This window comes from Ananas comosus, linkage group 3, assembly GCF_001540865.1.
Source record: "Ananas comosus cultivar F153 linkage group 3, ASM154086v1, whole genome shotgun sequence".
In the NCBI taxonomy this organism is placed as follows: Eukaryota; Viridiplantae; Streptophyta; class Magnoliopsida; order Poales; family Bromeliaceae; genus Ananas; species Ananas comosus.
The window spans coordinates 778,446-799,081 of record NC_033623.1 but is presented as its reverse complement, the minus strand read 5'-3'; the positions used below and the strand labels follow the sequence as shown (position 1 = coordinate 799,081).

At 34.7% G+C, this 20,636-nt stretch overlaps 2 protein-coding genes and 1 long non-coding RNA gene across 3 annotated transcripts; all 3 read left to right on the top strand.

Annotated features, from left to right (window-relative positions):
- Positions 5,605 to 8,031, top strand: LOC109708016 (two-component response regulator ORR5-like). The gene is made up of 5 exons (XM_020229584.1): positions 5,605 to 6,277; positions 6,622 to 6,668; positions 6,769 to 6,846; positions 6,943 to 7,013; positions 7,623 to 8,031. The coding sequence occupies exons 1-5, from the start codon at positions 6,085 to 6,087 to the stop codon at positions 7,708 to 7,710; spliced, it is 477 nt and encodes a 158-aa protein (XP_020085173.1). The 5' UTR covers positions 5,605 to 6,084; the 3' UTR covers positions 7,711 to 8,031.
- On the top strand, positions 7,921 to 19,773 carry LOC109707399 (beta-galactosidase 13). Its single transcript, XM_020228637.1, has 21 exons — positions 7,921 to 7,971; positions 9,164 to 9,332; positions 14,980 to 15,074; positions 15,465 to 15,560; positions 15,671 to 15,783; positions 15,932 to 15,998; positions 16,122 to 16,214; positions 16,328 to 16,471; positions 16,639 to 16,727; positions 16,861 to 16,966; positions 17,078 to 17,165; positions 17,271 to 17,389; positions 17,491 to 17,652; positions 17,762 to 17,958; positions 18,054 to 18,142; positions 18,276 to 18,385; positions 18,501 to 18,611; positions 18,735 to 18,833; positions 18,976 to 19,187; positions 19,275 to 19,551; positions 19,660 to 19,773. The coding sequence occupies exons 1-21, from the start codon at positions 7,921 to 7,923 to the stop codon at positions 19,771 to 19,773; spliced, it is 2,601 nt and encodes an 866-aa protein (XP_020084226.1).
- LOC109708017 lies at positions 12,460 to 13,208 on the top strand. Its single transcript, XR_002215635.1, has 2 exons — positions 12,460 to 12,655; positions 12,809 to 13,208. It is a non-coding gene; the product is annotated as an uncharacterized LOC109708017 (long non-coding RNA).

Genomic DNA, 20,636 nt, shown 5'->3' with positions numbered 1-20,636 from the left:
AAACAAAAAAGAAACCAACTTGACAAAATTATAGAACGAGCTTACCAACCTGATGATGTCAAACTCCACTCTTCAACAGGAAAGTGGTCCATGTGTTATGTAGCATCAGGAGAAACCACAATTAAGATATCAAAGCAACAAAGCTAAAGAGATTTGAAGCAATTCTAGTGAAAGTACTACATTGGAAGGTCCTTGAAAACCACTATATATGGAGATTTATTGAGTCCACTTCAATGTCCACCTAAAGAATGAATCCAACTTAAGAGAGAAAAGTACACCCACCAATATAACTAGTCACCCTTACATCATAAAGTTTAAGCAAAAGATCCAAAATCACTTTCTCTTTTCCTTTTCCTAAAAACAAAAGTTAACCCAGAAATTCGATTCCATGAATCGTGCTTTTCGAGCATCTTATGATGAAGTAGAATCTAAAGATGTTCGTTTCGAGCATCGGAACGGTCAAATTGTGCAGCAGAATCTCACTACGCTCCTCGAAGAGCACCGATCTCGGGAAAGAGTAGCACATAAGTTTACATCAATTGCAAAGATGATTTTAGTGCCTTGGCAACAAAGAAAGGTAGCAAGTGCTTCTTTGTTTTGATTCGTCGAGTTGCAGGAAAATAGAGGAGGTTAAGATTGTGGTGAGTGTATAAAGGTGGAAAATTTTAGAGTTTAGCACTTAAAGAACCAACTTTACTTGTGATCCTATTTAGCAAACAAGAAAGCAGATAAATTTTCAATGGTATCAAGTCCAAAGTTTAATGATCTCAAATTCAAATTATGGTATCCAAATTGAGATAAAGAAACATAATAAATAAATGTTTTCTTTATCTAAATACAAAAAATCATTTTGAAAATTTAAATCTAGATTTTGTGGCTTCGGTGAACTAGCTCATCAATAGGACATAAACGAAACTCTAAAGGAACACTAACGGCGGAGGTCAAAGTGAGGAGGATAAAGTATAGCTTTTTGAATGACAGGGGAAAAATGAAAAAGCGGGCATTGACCGAAGGGTTTTCTGTAATTTAGCCAAAAAAATACTTGTAAAAATAAAAAAGGAAAATAGAATTAAAACACATTGGCACAATTAATTTCTTGTAAACAGCTTCATAAAAAATTTGAAGGAACTAAAATAAAAGACAATTTATTGGAGTGGTGATTCCTAAAATTTTATCACCCTAAGGTACAATTTTTTGTCAATCCAAAGAGGGAATTGCATACAAACATATAACAAATATGGAGTTGTGATTCCCTAAGTGAGCCCATTATGCACTAAAAAACGCATCATAACAAGCTTTGACATTATGGGCCTGGGCCCTAGGCCCTGGGCTCAAGCCTCATTTACTTAAAAACTATATTGGGCATTTTGAAATAGGTAGTAATTTCACAATCTAATTTATAAGTGCTTTTAAAATAGATATTCAAAATTTAAAAAATTTTGGTTTTAATATATAATATAACCTTAAAAAAATTCGAATTTGCAGTGTTAATTAAAGCATTATCCCTGGGAGAATAATAGGAATATTTTAGAAGAATATAGCAGAGAAAAGTTTCTTTGTCAAAATTATTCTATATTATAAATAACAATATGTTCTTCTTTTTTTTTTTTNTGAATATCTCAAATTCTATATTATAAATAACAATATGTTCTTCTTTTTTTTTTTTTTTCCTCCCTTTTGAGGAGCAAATAAGATCTCATGATTTAACTGTTTGCTATCTCATATGACACAACATAATTAATATGTCACAAAAAAGGTTTTCTCCATGCACGGGAGAGAGTATTCTCCTTCATAATTATAACACATAGAATTTGAGATATTCAATCAAATATTTACATATTATATAAAAATATGTAAAAGGTTAAAGGTATTAATTTAATGTAATTTTTTGCCATCTATTTGGCACCAAATATATTTTTTATTTATACATTATAACTGCTACAAAGAAGAGTTAATTGAAGTTAAGAGTGCAAGGAGAAAGGTGTACTTCAAGATCTGGGGGTACAGAGTACACCAAATTTGTAGGGTTCAGAAACCGTTCCCTACCAATAGAATTGTTCCTTCTGGATTCACCCGTTTTATCATAAAAAAATATTTTTATTATATTTTTTAAAAAAAATATGATTGACTTATTACTGATTATGAGGTGCAAGTGTGACATGTAGACTTCGTCCATAAACTGTGCCTCTTCTAGAAACTGAGGAGGCACAGCACAACACAGCACACCCGCACATCGCTCCTATGCGAGGTGGATAAAGTAATTTCAGGCCATAAATATTTATTTTTATTATTTGATTTGTTCTAAATTAAATTTGATCATAACTTAGCTTTTTTAGAATGGCCAGCGATGAAATTAATTACGAAAAATAATAATAATAATAATAATAATAATAAAGATATTGACTGTTGTAATTTTTTAATTCTCTCATATGTTTGTGTACAAACTTTTGGCATAACAAACTTATAAAGTGAAAAAAAAAAAAAATCTTAGTTTGAAACCATTGACTTCTTATTAGCAAATTAGTTTTTACTAAAACTTTAGTTTAACTACAAGTCATTTTTTAACCCAAAACTGAGAAGGCTTTTTCAACAATAATACTTTTATTAAGAATTGAATGAACAAAAAAATCAGAAAAATATTTTATGAATTTTCCTTTTTAGGGAAAAAGAAACACCCCCTTATTGAGGAGAGTAATTAAACAATAAACACTGACAAAAGCGTATCCCCTCCCACATTCCTTACGAGCACGACCTCAAGAGATATTTATATTTATTCATCTGATTTATTATTATTATAATATTATTTATTTTTTTAATAAAAAGATAAGTAAAAAAATAATATTTTCGTCATCATAAATATATTCCTCTAAAAATTCGAATTATTATAATTATACAAAAATGCCCTCTCAAGAATTTTCAACGATCATTTTCTTTTTTTCTATCATCACTTTCTTCATTTACTAATCATAATTAAATATTTTATCTATGGTTAACTATATTTTTCTAACGGATTCTAACAGTAAAGATATATTTGAAAACGTTAGAACTTTTGTAAAAATAAATATGAGAAGTTAAATTTTATAAAGATATATATGCTATTCGATATATCTACAGAAAACTGTATGTATGCAGTTAAGCCTTTATAAAAATATATTATATTTTATTATAATAAAATATCAACGAGTTATTATATAATTAAAATACAGTATATTTTATTTTAAAATTATTCTTAAATTTTCTGAGCCTTCTAAAATACGAAAAGCTATATTTTAACGGCTGTAATTACAGGTATAGTGCGAATAAAAAAATAATTCCATTATTTTGAAAATATAGGGGGGTGTGTTTCAAAGAAGCAAACTGTTGAGGGATCTCGCTACATTTATACCTACTACTGTGTACAAAAGACATGTTTTGGCTTTCGAGAGATTCTTTCCTTGGCCTTCGCTTTGAAATTCGGGCAAAAGATATTGTGTCCTTCCAAGGACATGATCTCTTTCTTGGTCAAATATTATTTAATTATCATAATATATTTTTCAAAAAATTAATTTTGATTCATGCACTTATTAATCTAAAAAAAATAATAATTACACACACTATTATAGAATATATATATATCTTACACTATAATTTGAAGTTTAAAAAAATTTTATGTAATTTTTATTTTAAAGAACTAACTAAACAAGTGCGTAAATTTTAACTTTCAAAAAATTAAGACAAAATATGTCTACAGATATAAATTTTTTTTTATACAATTAGTCTATAAATAAAATTGATTTAAAGTATTGCTGTAGAGCTTGTCAGATCAGCAGTGATTAAAAAATTATCGTATATAATATAATTAGTTAACAACTTGGTAATTAATATTCGAGATTCAAAATTTAAAATTTAATTATTTTATATTTATAACTAAATTAATATTTAAAAATATTTAATAAATTATATTTTTTAAATTTATACCGTTCAAGTAATGGACGGCAGATCCAGCAACTGTGCCATTATTTTTTTTAATAAATTTGTCCACGTTGGGCACATCATCATCATCATAAGTATTAATAATAACTAAGAAAGAAGTGTGAGAGATCTCCCTCGGAACTCATCCAAGATCCTCTCCTCCCCCACCTCATAATATCCCTCTTTCACTTATTAAATGAAGGTCAAATTTATAGAAAACCACCCCATCTAAAGCACACACACAAACAGATCCCTCAAATCCCCTAACTTTGAATTTTTCTTTTCAATTTATATTATTTAGTATTTAAGTGAAAAAGTTGTATTAAATTTGATTGACTAAATTAACTATTGATAGTTAATTAATCTAAATTTATTCGCTATAAAATAAATAAAATTAGTAAATTTGATAAAAATTATTAATAAGCTATTATTATTATTATTCGAAACGATCTTATTTAAACAGACATGTCTTGTGTTATCTAAGCCATTTTGAATTCGTTTTGGTCTTGATGCCCAGAATTAAAAGTCAACAACATGCAAAATTTTTTAATACATTAACACTGTATTAAAAAAATAATATTATGAAAGATCTTAACCTTATTTTTCTTTTTCTATAACTAGGTTGTTTAGTTTTCTGAAAATTTAGTTTTCAAAAAAAGCTTTTTTTTTTCATATTTGGTTAAAAAAATAGCCTTTTTTATTTTAAAATTTTTATCAAAAAAAAAATACACCTAAAAATAATCTTTTACTCTAACACATTCTAACTTGAAATAGAATTTTAGTTGAACTAGAGTTAGATAAAAATATGACACAAAATGAATGACATAAAAATCATAGAATTCGGCTACTATGCTATTAATAGCATGAAGCACTGATGCTACCAAGTTTTTCGCCATTAGATCTACCCTTTTAATCATTTTCATCCGTCAGATCATACTATTCAAGGAACCACCCACTCAACCCTAGAAGGTCCGTATCATTCTAACCGCACATCTCTTAATCCAATGGCCAAAAACTTTGTAGCTCCAATAATTTGGTGTTATTAATAGTATATTAGCCTAGTTCAAAATCATATCATAAAAAATAATAAGAACTTTAGTATTATAGAATATGCGTTATGATCAAAGAAAAAGTTTATAATAATAAATTAAATAGCAAAAGTGAGTATTTATGATGAAACAAACCCAATGCCCGTAACATCCGTAACGCATTTTCGTTTGCGATCTCAGATATTAGTTTTGGATATACACCATTCATAAATCCAACCCCAATAAATATAAATATATAATATATATATGTATCATAAATACGAATATAAATAAATACGAGGGGTGGGGTGTTATTTATTACCTGAGATTCGGTGTCACGGCGCGTCTCCGTGCGCCCCAGATACGAAGCGAAGAGAGGGAAAACACCATCATCATCATCATCATCATCATCATCATCATCATCTCCTCCAGATGTAGAGAGAGAGAGGAGCTCCATCGCATTGATTTGGGATCCCACACATTCATCGAATCTCTAGGGTTTCTACAGAGAGAGAGAGAGGAGTTCGATCGATCGCATTGATTTGGCACATCCGACACATTCATCGTATTTAGGGTTTGTAGAAAGAGAGAGAGAGAGAGAGAGAGAGAGAGAGGNGTCGCCGCCGCCGCCGCCGCCGCCGCTTCTTCTTCTTAATTCCTCGTCCTTTAATTGCTCACTCTTCGCGTTTCGGGGGGGGAGAATGGGATTAGGGTTAGGGTTAGGGTTTTTAGGGAGAGAGAGAGAGAGAAATGGGGGAGGTGGGGACCACGTAGCGCTGCGCCACCACAACGGCCACCGAATCGCGATCCGGATACCGAATCGGCGAGGCAGATATACGGGATACGGTATCCTCACCTCGCCCCGCACAACCTCCAAATCCCCTTTCTCTCTCCTCGTATCCCTCCTCTCCTTATACCGCGCCTCGCCTCGGCTCGAGCGCCGATCCATCGGGAGATGCGCTCGCGATCGGCTTCGCGTACGGCTACGAGCCCGCGTATATAATCCCGCCCTCGTCGCCGATTTTTTCAACCATCGGATCGTCGACGACGTAGAGTTCGAGTTTTAGAGAGAGAAAGAGAGAGGTGTTGGTGATTTGGTCCATCAATGGCGACTACTACTACTACTACGACGGCGACGACGACGACGACGATGAAGGGGGGTAAGGTTACCGGGTTGGGCGAGGTCACCGGGGTCGCTGAGGCGAACGGGGTGGCGACGCCGCACGTGCTCGCCGTCGACGATAGCTCCGTGGACCGCGCCCTCATCGCCGGCGTGCTCCGCAGCTCCAAATATCGAGGCACGCTTTTTTGCCCCTTTCCTTTTTTTTAGAATTAAATACATAGGAAAAATTATACATGTTTCTTTGATGCATTAATCTTAGCCCCTTCATCTTATGTTAATTTGGTTCTTAGCCCACTTAGTTATGGACCATTTTGAAATGGGGCCCTAAACTTTTCTCTTTTCTTTTGTTTGCTTTGATTTGAGTAAAGTTTAACAACTAAATTAAAAATTTTGTTAGATTTAATAATAGCTAATAGAAGTGCTATTATGGGACTTGTTTTGAAACGGCTTATAATTGAAGGGGTTCTTAGACATTTTCACATTACTATTACGCTTATTAAATATGTTGCGCTGTTGCAGTAACTGCGGTGGATAGTGGGAAAAAAGCTTTGGAATTGCTCGACTTGGTAATTTCAATATAAGTTTGGTTTAATCAAATTTTTCGTTTTGTTACTTTTTTTAATTCAAATTAATTTAAAATTTGTTTCAATAATTTGGATTCCGTAGGAGCCGAACGTGAATATGATAATTACGGATTACTGTATGCCGGAGATGACCGGCTACGATCTCCTCAAAAAAGTCAAGGTAAATATTTTTTGTTTTTCCAATAAAATTATTTATTCAATAAAGTAAATTTATTATTTTTAAAATTTACGAGTGTTCGTCGTACTGGTGATGCAGGAATCCTCTGAGCTGAGGGAAATTCCCGTAGCGATCATGTCTTCGGAGAAGGTCAAGGCGAGGGAGGACAGGTAGTTTTGTAATTTCGGTGAACTCTCGCGGCCATAATTAAGAAAAAAATATTTCTTTTTTTTTTAAGGGGGTGTTTAGTTTTCGGAAAAAATAATTAAAAACTATTTTTCATAAAAGAGCAGTTGTTTTAGAAATTGTTTTTTTCAAATTTTATAGAAAACTTGAAAATTATAGAAAAAAGATGTTTTTCCATGAGTATTTTTGTTCGGAGAATAATTTTTCACCATATTCTAATAAATTAAACACTCGCGGAATGAAATTTGATTACAGTTAGAATCTATTTGATATTGAGCTTGTGTCAGAGTTGGAACAAAAACATGTAGAGATATGAGATATACTTCTTTTAGTAATGCTATAGACGATATATTTTAGCTAATTCATTACCATATATTTGTGACACCACATATAATGTATTTCTTTTTTAATTCCAAATGTAGTCGTAATTATTATTATATAAATATATATATACATAAGCCTACTAATATACTTTTAATAATAAGTTTCAAATCAACAATTAAAAAGGTTCAGGTGTTTATTTCAAAATGACCTATAGCTTATGTTATCTTGTTACATCTTGCTTAACAAAAATTTGCTCTTAAATTGTTCAGTTGCATGAAGGAGGGAGCAGTAGCATTCCTGAAGAAGCCTGTTCAGCGAAACGAAGTTTGGAGCCTGTGTCACCGTTGGCTGCGGTGATCGCCGTCCGATCGACGATCGTCGCGAATCGACGGTCCCAGTTACCTACCGACTGACCTATGGTTTAGATGTTTTGCATTAGGATGCAGGGGGTGTGTGTGGTGGTAGCTAGTAGTGTGTCATCAATATCATGGGATGTTTGTTTTTTTTCTTTTTGTTTTTAAATTTTTTTTTTCACTTATTAGGTTTTTTTTAGGTTAGTTTTTGGCAATGTCCCTTGATCTTTTTGTGCTAACAAAGATGAAAAATGAAAAGGCTTATGTGCTCCTCTTTATGTAACCTTTTTTTTTTTCATTTTGGTGAGGTTGGTGATGTCCTTGGTTTGAGATTTGAGTGGTGGTTTTGACTTTTTAAATGACATTTTCTTTTAAAAATGAGTGCACACTATTTATCTTTTTTTGTGGCCTTTTTTTTTGGTCCTAATTACACTGTATGCACTTTGGGAACTCTTTATTATTGTAGCAGCAAAAATTAAAAGATACAATTTTGCTGGTGATCCATCATGTACTCTGCATACCTGGATGGTCTAAAATTTATTTTAGCACAAGTACAGTACAATACAATGTGATTAATATAATTTATTAAAAAGACAGCTGTGCTTACTCAAATATGTTGTGTTGATCTTAGTATGTATAATAATATCTCTCCTAAAATAAAATGAAAATTCCTTCTTAATATTGACATGTTGTATGGTATTTGTCCAATTCCACCATCAAAGCAAAATACTTTGTAGAAATATACATTGATGTCAATTTTTTATTTCCTTCTTTGGGAAATACTGAGTGTTCTCAACTGTGGGATGTTCTAATGCTTCATGCCCTCTTAATTGCATGTTCTTCTTTTAATTTTAGAATTGGTACAGTTACAGCCACTCATCTGACCTGCCAACTCTGCTTTTTCTCATGGAAAATGATATTAACTGATTCAAATTTTTTTACTACAAAAAAAATTCTATTCATTAAATTTTATTAAGTTTAGCCGGTTAATAATAACCAGATTTAATGGACAACTTCAATGCTACAACTGCTATGTTTGGGAGTTTAATTTAGTTTTACAATTGATTCTAAATCTAAAATGCACATAAGATTAAAACAACAACAATAATACATAAAAATAATAATAATAGTAATAATAATTTTTATTATTATAGAAAACTCCCAAGCAATACTTCTGTTGATAAGTCAATACAGTTATCATGTATAAAGCAAGGGGAGTTATCAACTTTTTTCTCCAGTTTCAACCGCACTTATCAATCAGAATTAGGGTTTTCTTTTTTGTTTCCATACTCACTTTACCACACGCACAGAGGAAAGCGCCAACTCTGTACACGCCCCCTGCATGGCCTTCTCCTTCTCCGGCTTCGGAGCGTCCCCGCGCGAACCCTACTCCTCGCTCTCCGCAACCCTATCCCATCTCCACCCCGACCCCTCCGATCTCTCCCCCAGAACCCTAGTCGACGTCGCCGGATTCGCGCCTCGTCCGATCCCCAAATCCATCTCCTCCTCCTCCTCCATCAAATCGCCCCGTTTACCCGTTTCCTCCTCTTTCCCCTCGCTGTTCCGCAGGAATGGCGGTGATTGGGCTTGCCGTGCGGAGCTCGGCGGCGGCGGCGGCGGCGGCGGAGGAGAAGGAGGTGGTGGAGGCGGCGGCGGCGGCGGCGGCAGGGAGGATGGCGAGGAGGAGGCGGAGTTTGGGCCCGTGATGAGGTTCGAGGAGGTGATGAGGGAGACAGAGGCGCGTGGGGCGACGCTTCCCGCGGATATGCTCGAGGCTGCGAAATCTACTGGGATCAGAAAAGTTATTCTTTTTCGATACCTGGATCTTCAGGTATTCCCTTTTGAATCTTATAATCTTCAAATTCCCAAATTTGTTGTAAAAGTTTCCTGTTCAAAAGGCGGCGCCTTGGCCACTCGGTGCCGCGATCAGGTCCTTTTCGCTGCTTCGGAATCGAATGCTCGCCGACCCATCATTTCTTTTTAAAGTTGGAACAGAGGTTTGTTGCTTTAATTCAATTCTCTTTTTCCATCCTGTAGCTTTCCACGGATATATATTCTAATTTTGGTGTTTAATTTGGATTGTTGGGGCAATGTAGATTGTCATCGATTCTTGTTGTGCAACGTTTGCGGAGGTTCAGAAGAGAGGCGGAGATTTCTGGGCGGAATTCGAGTTGTACGCTGCTGATCTTTTGGTTGGTGTAGTTGTCGACATTGCTCTTGTCGGTTTGTTAGCACCGTATGTGCGATTTGGGCGGTCATCGACATCAACGGGTGTTTTTGGAAGATTACTCCGAGCTTGTGAAGCTCTACCTAGCAGGTGAGAAGCGTGTTCTTATGTTTAATTGAGCTCGGTGAACAGTTATTTCCCTTTTTGCTCTTTAATCATTGAATTCCAGAGTTTTGAACTATTGCTCTATTTTTGGTTGGAAATTATAAATTCTAGGTGTGGTCAATTGTAATCCAAAGTGCTACTATTGATTGGGTAGAAGATAATAAAATTACTATTTCCTAGGTACTCGCTGAAATGGTAGTCCCTTAAACAATATGTCATTCACTTTGGACAGTTTTAACATTTAACCAAAACTTTTTTGGGGGGGGGGGGGATTCTGAAATAAAGACTTGATTTTTAGAATTGCGTCAAATTCCCATCTAACTTGCTGAAAGGCCTACTTCTTTAAAATGTTATGTTTGTTGAAGCGTATGAAGGATCCAGAGTGCCCGGGAAAGGTCTTTGCACATTTGCGTGGGTGTTTGACGATAAAAAATTCCTGTTGCAGTTCAATGACTGATAAATTTAATTATCCAGGTTCATAATGTGCTTCCAGCAGAAAGATAAATAGTTGGCTAATTCTTTCAGTTTGTATCCCGGCAACCCAAAACTTCAATAGTGTTGCTGTATTTCGAAACTATTTGCATCTTGTCACAAGAAGCATGGGTGTTAGAGTAATACTCTTTATGTACAAAATTTATCTTCATTAATAATTGTTTTGCTTTATTCAGAACGATCAATTGGTATAGTGTAATGTGAATTTTAGCTTTAGATTTGTTGTTGGTTGCTTTGGTTGAACCAAGCAGTTACTCAGACTATTCCGTGTATGCCCATATGTATTATTTGTAAGTACGTATGCTGTTAGTGCGAGTGAGTCATAGCATCCATTTTCACATCCCATCTATATTTCATAATATTTGGATTGGCTTTAATTTTATAGTCATTGTCAATTCCTTTTCTTCAGTGTTTTTGAAGCAGAAAGGCCAGGCTGCAAATTTACACTTCAGCAACGAATTGGGACTTACTTCTACAAGGTATGAGACAACAACTATAGCAAAATTACCATTGTAAGTTTGAAAAGTTTTGGTAATACAGTTAAATTATGATGTTACATATCTAGTTTGCAGAACTTTCCTTTTAAATAGCATGTTAAGTTGCTTATATGGCATCTTTATCATGAATAGTATTTCTGCCAACTAACTGTTTCTTCTGCAGGGAGTTCTTTATGGTTCGGTTGGATTTGCTTGTGGGATTATCGGTCAAGGCATTGCTAATGCGATAATGACCGCCAAACGGTAATTTTTAATCTTTTACTTCTGAAGCGAGAATGAGATATAAGCAGAAAGCTAATAGAATAATTTTATGCTTTGTTTATTGTACTTTTGTTGTTTCTTGCAGTTATTATCTGCTCACTTCAAACCTCTTTTATGTTCCATGTTGCCTAGACATTGCCGCCATACTTTCTTTTTGGTATTTAACGATGTTTAGATTGCTACTGGATCAAAGTGAAATACACTGCAGCTGGATGAGACTCGTGGTTGGGTTGTTGAACAATTTTTCCCTTACAGCTATCGTTATATTTTTACGTTGTGTGATTTTCTTCTAGCTATCTATGGGTGGATTGGCCAAGGGGATGGGTAGCTGTGTTGTGGATTGGTATTTTCCATCTTACATGATATGTAGCTACATTGTAAAATTGACTTGTAAAGTTTTCGAAGAGACTTGTCTTTCTTAAATATTTGAAAATGTCTTGGTTTACACCCTGAATGTAATACTTATAGAAGAAAATAATACTAACTTATCTATTATTTGCATTATTATACTGCTTGTTGATATTTCGTTCTTCTTATATCTTGTTAGATTTGCTGATTCATTTAAACAGTTGTTCTCTTACTTACATATATATTTTGTACAAATTCTCAGGACCGTCAAGAAATCAGAAGGAGATATACCTGTTCCTCCACTGGTGGAAAGTGCTGTTCTTTGGGGTATGCCTAAGCCTATAGATAATGTGCTTACATTTTAACAATTTCACTTTCTACGACTTTTATATTACCATCTGTCAATTTTGAGGCTTTAGCTTAACTGTCAGGGCGGTGAATTCTACATTCAAATGTTATTTTTTCTTTGCAACATGCTTCATGCTAATTCCTTCATAAGATCTCGAAGCAAGAAGCCAATCGATAAGCATGTTTCTTAACTGTATTTACCACAAGCTAGTTTACTCAAGCTAGTTTATTCTTCAAGAGAGATTAACTCACGAGCCAACTACTGAAACCCAGGTGTATTTCTTGCCGTATCATCCAATACTCGTTACCAGATCGTCAATGGGCTGGAGCGTGTGGTCGAGGCCTCACCAGTCGCTAAACGTGTCCCAACTGTAGCAATGGCTTTCACAGTTGGTATCCGTTTCGCCAACAATATATATGGGGGCATGCAATTTGTTGATTGGGCTCGTTGGAGTGGTGTTCAGTGATGGTAAATGCATCTATCCTGTCATTTACAGGCCTTTGCATTTCGATAATCAGATAATCTGTGAGAGACTTGCCTGTGATGCTTCTATCCGACTTTGTTTCGTTTAAAGTGGTAAAAGAGACGTAAGCGGCAATACTTGCTTCTCCGGCAGCGGTTCCTGCCTCTTTTATAACACTGGAGGGAAGCTCCAAAGTGCTTTGATATGGTTATACTTTATAATATCGAAGCATATTTATTTTTGGGTTGTATGCAAAAATTGCTTTTATAAATCTTATTTAGCAGTGCTGATTTTTATGATCATATAAGAATCATTCTTTTTCTAGCTTGTACTTACACAGTTATGTTTCTTCAATTGTAGGCATCATGCATGCCGGGGTGCCTTCTCGAGAAGTCATTGAGGGGCTCAATATTTGTCCTTCATGAATTGCTGCAGTAGCAAAATACAACGCACTTCAGTGTTCTGAGCAATGAATGAAGCATCTGCGCTTTCGAAATTGAATCATTTGGTTTATTCCAATTCTGGCACAGGTTGTCAATTCCACTGAAAGTGCTGTCACTGAGAGTGTGCTTTGGTAATTGATGTAGAGAGTTGCATATTTTTTCTGAACAAATGTGATAGATGAGTATTAGGTGTGCAACACATTTCTCATGAAGGCTGATCTTGTAACAAATCGCTAGCGAGGAACTTTATTTTTGGAGCCTCCTGTTTCTTTATACTTATTTAATAATGAAATAGTGCACCCTTCTTTTGCATAATATTTTAATGTGTTTAGCCGGTTAAACTTGATTGTGCTGTGTGAATGTGTGTAGGATTTCATCTCTTGATGCTGCTTATTCTGCAACGACGATGCGCGAGTTCTCTTTTTCTTTCTTAGTTCATTCCTAGGGGCTAAGAAATGCTACAATGTCTGTGCAAATGTGATAGAATGATTTCGTATTTTATCCAACTGTATTCGAATGATTGTACTGATATAGTCTCTTTTCCGGTAGAGTTGTAGAAATAATGTTTTTCGTAATAACTTTTGTAGCAGTTACATTATTGATCTGGTGTCTTTCAACTAATCAAATTACTTTTGGACTTTATCCATCTCGTCATGATTTTTAGAAAAATATGTTTATTTTTATTTTTCTCTCAAAAAAAGAAATGTGATTGGCTGAATATTGATAATGTAACATCACTGCAACATAGTAGGCTTCATCCTATACATCAATGCTCTGAGATATATGTATCTGACGAGTATGTACAAATATTTTCATCTTTTGTAGTCATTGAATGCTTGTCAAATCAAATCTAGTTCAAGAAAGCACGAATCTCAGAGCACCTTTGGATAAAGAGGCCCACCATTGATCAATTGATGTTCTCCTTTACATTCAACAGTGCTCTGTATTCGAAGCACCTAATATTAACTTTAACGAATCATCCGTATAGTATCATTAACTCTTCATCACTCGAATCTACCCCCTTAAAATCCTGCTATTGTACACTTAACTGACGGTGTTAATTTGGCGAAAAAAAAAAAAACTTATATTTGTTTTATATATCTGTTATACACGAAATTAGTTTTTTTTCAAATCAATGATATAAAACAAATTATACGTACTTATCCGCATTATATGTCTACTGTGATAAATTATAAATAAATAAATCTATCTAAAACTTAACAGTGCAAACTAAATTACTATTAATAACAGTACAAACTAAATTACTATTATTATCTGTATTAAAACCTATTATAGATTTAAATTATATTTAAATTGTTAGCATATAATCATATCCGTATGATCATATCCGTATATGCAGATCAAATATTTTTGCATATTAAATTTAAGATCATATTCGATAATTTTATGTTTTATGTGTTGATCCAGAATATACCTTCGTAAATATATTCATATTATCTTTCCAACCATATAATATTAGAAAAATTAAATAAACGTATTAAAGCTTAATCTAATTTAATAATTTGTCTCCAATTTATTTCAAATAGAAATACATATACATATCTTATCGAATTGAATTGAATTGAATTGATTTCAAATTTCAAAGAGTGTCAGTGAGAAGGGATTGAATGATCACTACCGTAGCATCTTAAATGAACGGCTAGGATTAAATAAGAACATGCATGCATGGACTCTCACGTGGATTGTTTAATTAATTTTTTCCAAAAAGTAACGGCTAGGATTTTTCTCTTAAACGTTTACGTACTTGGGTAATTATCCCTATTTTTTAGGTGGTAGTTCACTTATATCCCTATATCCACTCTAAAAACAGCTACGATACATAAACAATTTCGCAACAAACTTAGTCTCATACATTTCAAAATTTTGTTATTCCTATTATCTCTATTCCCTTGATTTGTTCTCTATATAAATAACAGAGTGGTGTGACTACGTTCTCTACATACTTAGTTCCTAATTATTGATCATTTCTTTTAAGTGAGGGGGAAAAAATGGCACTTTGTAGAGTGATAATGAAGCATCTTGTTGCTTTGCTTGTGTTGGTTTCTCTCTCCTGTTTTGCGCAATGCACCAATGTCGGTCACGACGGTCGTGCGATTACGATCGATGGCGAGCGACGCATTCTCCTCTCGGGCGCCATTCACTACCCGCGTAGCACTCCTGGTGTAAGTACTTAATTTAGATCGTTCATAATCATTTGGTATGATTACATAATCTTTTATTTCATTAAAAATGAATAATAAGAATACATTTGATGAAAATTTTTAAAGTTGGTAAGTTTGTTGAACTACTAAAGGAAATAAAACTTAAAACACGTATTGTACGTGAGTTGCATACAATGGATGACGCATTTTTGGTGTTGAAATTGCTGATTTTTTAATTTAATCTTGAGGTTGGTTATGCTTTTTTTTTTTTTTTTTGTTATTGTAATCCTAAGATGAGTTTTTTTATTCCTCTTCTATTATTCTACTTTTAATGGTACTTTTCGTGAATATTGAAAAATATGGAAAGATTTTCTATAAACTAATTAACTTCGTCTCGATCATGTTCTTTAGATGTGGCCCGACTTGTTGCGAAAGGCAAAAGAAGGTGGTCTCGATGCGGTCGAGACTTACGTATTCTGGAATGGCCATGAGCCTCGTAGACGACAGGTTCGTAGAATATTTTCATGAAAAAAGGAAAAAAAAAAAAAAAAACACAAATTTGTTCCTTAAGTATATATTACTGTAACTAATTTTGTACACATATTTTTTATTTTCAGTATAATTTTGAAGGTCGTTTCGACATCGTAAGGTTTCTAAAGGAAGTCCAAAATGCTGGATTATATGCTGTTCTTCGCATCGGCCCTTACGTTTGTGCCGAATGGAATTACGGGTGAGTTCAATAAATCTAAATTATATATATATATATATATATATATACACACACACATTAATCCAACTTTATTGAAGCAACATAGTAATATTAATACATCTTAAGATTTAATTAATAATTAATAATTAATTATATTTTCTTTTTACAGGGGATTACCAGCTTGGTTACGTGAGATCCCTGGCGTGCAATTTAGAACCAATAATAAGCCCTTTGAGGTGGTTTACAAATTTACAAAACATGCAAATTCTCTTTTGTTAAAAATAAATACATAAATAAATAAATAAATATCACTAGCTTAATTATGTTTTATTGGGTATTTATTGAATCTTTTTTAACAGAATGAGATGCAAAATTTCACCACATTAATAGTAGATAAGATCAAAAGTGCAAGGCTTTTGGCACCACAAGGAGGCCCCATCATTCTCACTCAGGTATGTTAAACTATGTAACACCATTATAATCTTATTAGTTATTATTATTATTTTTTAGTATGCTTGAGTGTATGATAAAATTGTAACATAAATGTGTATAAATTGGAATATAGATTGAGAATGAGTATGGTAACATCATGGGACCATATGGTGATGCTGGGAAAAAGTACATCAAATGGTGCGCGAATTTGGCTGAATCTCTCGGAGTCGGCGTACCGTGGATCATGTGCCAGCAATCAGATGCACCGCAACCGATGGTAATCTACATTATGTATTCTACCTTTTTTTTGTTATTTTTACCGTAAATTTTACTGGATATTTGAAGATTTTGTGACAATCTATGCGTTTATCTATATATATATATATATATATATATACTGTTATTCTTAATTTCTTTCTTTTTTTTTCATATATTTTTTGTTAGACCAACACTTGCAATGGCTTCTATTGTGATGAATTTACTCCCAACAATCCAAAGAGCCCCAAAATGTGGACCGAAAATTGGACCGGATGGTTAGATCTCTCAAATTCTCTCATTTAACTTCACAATTTTTGAATTACTTTATGAAAAAATTTAATTATCTGCAATCTAATATCTAATATTAAGACATATTAATTTTAAGTTCTTAATTGGTGATAATAATAGGTTTAAAGCTTGGGACAAGCCAGATCCTTCAAGGCCTGCTGAGGATGTCGCTTTCGCCGTCGCGCGTTTCTTCCAAAAGAATGGAACATTCCAAAACTACTACATGGTTTATTATTTCTCCTAAGAACACATTATTATTATTATGTTCTTTAACTTTCTATATATTTGTTATAATGCAAATTAATCTAACTATATAAAGTTTCATTTTAATACTTAGTATCATGGTGGAACCAATTTTGCTCGATCGACCGGTGGCCCTTACATCACAACTACTTATGATTATGATGCTCCTCTTGATGAGTATGGTAAGTTTTTTTGTTTTTATTGTAAATGAAATAACTCTTCATTATGCATGATCTTATTATGATCTTTATTTTTGTTATGCAATCAATTTTACATGATATATAAAGGTAACATAAGGCAACCTAAGTGGGGGCACTTGAAGGAGCTTCATGCTGTGTTGAAGTCCATAGAGAAGCAGCTCACCTATGGAGATGTTAATGAACACTTCCTCGACAACGGAATCGCGGTAACATAACTTAAATCTTGTATTGCTCCTAAATTTATTATGTTCAACATCACTAAACACTTTCTATTTTATTGTTTTCTTCACTTTTTTGTAATATATAGATCACAAAGTTCACATTCAATGGAAAAACCGCGTGCTTCATAAGTAACCGAAACGAAACAACCGACGCCACCGTCAACTACGAAGGAACGAACTACTTCGTCCCTGCTTGGTCTGTTAGTATTCTCCCTGACGGTAAGACGGTAGCTTACAACACCGCGAAGGTAATATATCTTTATATTTTCATCTATTTCGTAACATTTTATGTAGCACTTTACGAATAGGTGCAATAACATGTTACAATGGTTACATTTTTCATGCGCGTGTATATAGATTACTGCACAAACTTCTATTATGGTGAAGAAGCCGAACCAAGCTGAGAACGAGCCCACAGAGCTTAAATGGTCGTGGAGGCCCGAGTTTTTGCGACCTTATCTCACAAATGCTATAAGTTCATCGAAAGCGAACGAGCTTTTGGAACAGATCATCACCACCTCCGACAAGAGTGACTACTTGTGGTACATGACATCGTAAGTGTAATCGAATAATATCTTCTTTTTTTTTCGCTATAAACATACCTAAATGCATACATATTACTAAATTTTTCGCTATTTCATGTACATAGTGTGGATCATCCTAAAAGCGAAGAGGTGACTCTTTATGTCAACACAACAGGCCATATTTTGTATGCCTTTGTCAATGGCAACCTTGTAGGTAAGTGAAAGTTCTTTTTTTTTTCTCATTTTAGGTAATTTTTTAAAGAAATCTTGTTAAATACATTGTGAAGTATGTATATATAAGTCTATTAATATTATTGTGAATGAATTCAACTTGTGACGTTTTATAGGAGCGCAATATTCGCCCAACGGTCCCTTCGGATTCGAGTTTCAACGGTCGGTTACGCTCCAACCGGGGACTAATCACATTTCTTTGCTAAGTGCAACTGTTGGCCTAAAGGTCTAAAAAAATAACTCTTCCTGTTTAAATTTGTCACTATTTTCTCTCATTATTGAATTCTTGAACTTTGTTTTAGAAAATATATTGATTTATATTTGCGAATTACATGAACCAGAACTATGGTTACGAATATGAGCTAATGCCTGCTGGCATAGTTGGTGGACCAGTTAAGTTGATTGGAAAGGATTCCACAGTGGATTTATCAAAAAATACATGGTCATACCAGGTGATATATGTATTTAAAATTTAATGTACTTCATATATTATATACCTTTATCATTTTGTTATTTCATTTTATCTCCTAGAGATTAAACAACACTATGTTGTTGCACTATTATATGTATGATAGATTGGGCTTGATGGAGAGGGTCGAAAGGTTTACCTGAACCCTAATCTTAAGTGGTTTGGTGGCATGATCCCCACAAAGAGACCCTTCACTTGGTACAAGGTACGTAATACTCAAAAATAAAAAATAAAGTAAAATAAAATTAAAAGATACCTTATATACAAAGTACATTATATATATATATATATATAGTGTAACTTAAATTGAGATAAGTTTTGTTGTGTTAACTTTGTATTATGAATAGACAACATTCCAAGCACCACTGAGCACAGAGCCTGTTGTGCTGGACTTGCTCGGATTGGGGAAAGGGGAGGCTTGGGTTAATGGCAACAGCATTGGCCGTTTCTGGCCCAACTACACAGCTTCTGCTGACGGCTGCGTCAGCAGCTGCAACTACCGAGGCGCCTTCCAAAGCAACAAGTGCCAGAGCGGCTGCGGGCAGCCTGCCCAGAGATGGTAACATTCTCGTTTATGCTTATACTCATCAGCAGTATGATGCATTTATTCGATTTGATTGATTTGACTGAGAATCTTGTCTTGAAGGTACCACGTTCCGCGCTCCTTCCTCACCGAAGGCGAGCCCAACACCTTGGTGTTGTTCGAGGAGGCCGGCGGCGACCCGAGCCAAGTCAACTTCCAGACGGTGACGGTCGGGACGGTGTGCGCGACCGCCGACCAGGGCAGCACCCTCAGCCTGTCGTGCCAAGGCGGCTACATCTCTAACATCGAGGTCGCCGGCGTCGGCGAACTCAGCGGCACCTGCGGCTCGCTCGAGGCGGTCGGTTGCGTCTCCGACGCAGCCTACTCCGCTTTATCGCAGGTAAAAATCCGCCCATCCATCCATCCAAACACACTCAGCAAGACGCAGAAATGAGATCTCGACGAACTTACGAAAAAAAACCTTTTCTTCTTTTGTTCCTATCATCAGGCATGTATCGGAAACGAGTCGTGCGCGATCGAAGTCACCGGCGATTTGCTCGGCGAGTGCAAGGGGATCGGTGGCAGCGGCACGATGAAGCTCACTGTTCAAGCTACATGCTGAGGAGTTGGGTCTATGAGAGACCATTTTGTTTAGGGAGTCATGCATATGTTTTTGATCCTCTCTTTGTTGTTCTCAGGTTTAGGACCAGTTATTAGGGTTTTCCTTTTTACCTCATGTGCTTTTGGTGACTTTGTGTGCCATTGAACGTTGTTGAACTTGATAATTAGTTGGGTTTTTTTTTTTTTTTTTTTCTTTCCCTTGTGAGAGAACTAGTTGGTTTATAAAATTGACACTTTCTCCTTAAATTTGTCCTTTTTATAATTTGTGTTATTATGGAGCTAAACTTTTGTTTTATGGATTTAGATGGTCAAATTGTAGCGCCTCCAGAATAAAAAATAATCATGAATATAAGGCATACTTTTAGCTTTGCTATAGCATTGTGGGCAGTGTATATTCCCCTACTAAGAAACCTAGGCATTATAGTTGATGTCAATCATCTAAAATGAGCACGCTAAATCAGAGTTTGAAAATGACATGCGAAACCATAAATGAATGACAAAGCTAACGAAATGAGTCTCATATTATAAATGTGCTCATACCTAACAAGGACGTGAGGATTTACAATAGTATATTGTATAATAAAATCAAACCTTTTAACTTAGTATTAAGCTCAAGAGGTTAAAAGGATAATTTGGACTATACACTATTTTACTTTGCGGATTGCAACTCCGAAAACCTTGAATTTGACTTTGCGTAGATTAAAGACAATGGTGTTGCAAAGGTGCCAACTAATTTGTGAAAGTTTAGCCTTTTGAAGGCCATTTTGTTTGGGACAACTTGCAGGTGAAACTAAAGAACAAGAGCATTTTTTGCACGGCGCGAACTCGCAACTTTGTGCAGGAATAGACCGAAACCAAGTTCAC

Excerpts from the sequence above, each read along its gene's own strand:
- LOC109708016 (XM_020229584.1), top strand. The coding sequence starts at position 6,085 with ATGGCGACTACTACTACTACTACGACGGCGACGACGACGACGACGATG. Across the intron at positions 6,278-6,621 it reads CCGCAGCTCCAAATATCGAG|TAACTGCGGTGGATAGTGGG; the intron begins GCACGCTTTTTT and ends GCGCTGTTGCAG. Across the intron at positions 6,847-6,942 it reads ATCTCCTCAAAAAAGTCAAG|GAATCCTCTGAGCTGAGGGA; the intron begins GTAAATATTTTT and ends CTGGTGATGCAG.
- LOC109707399 (XM_020228637.1), top strand. The coding sequence starts at position 7,921 with ATGTCCCTTGATCTTTTTGTGCTAACAAAGATGAAAAATGAAAAGGCT. Across the intron at positions 17,390-17,490 it reads TCCTCGACAACGGAATCGCG|ATCACAAAGTTCACATTCAA; the intron begins GTAACATAACTT and ends TGTAATATATAG. Across the intron at positions 17,959-18,053 it reads TACTTGTGGTACATGACATC|TGTGGATCATCCTAAAAGCG; the intron begins GTAAGTGTAATC and ends TCATGTACATAG.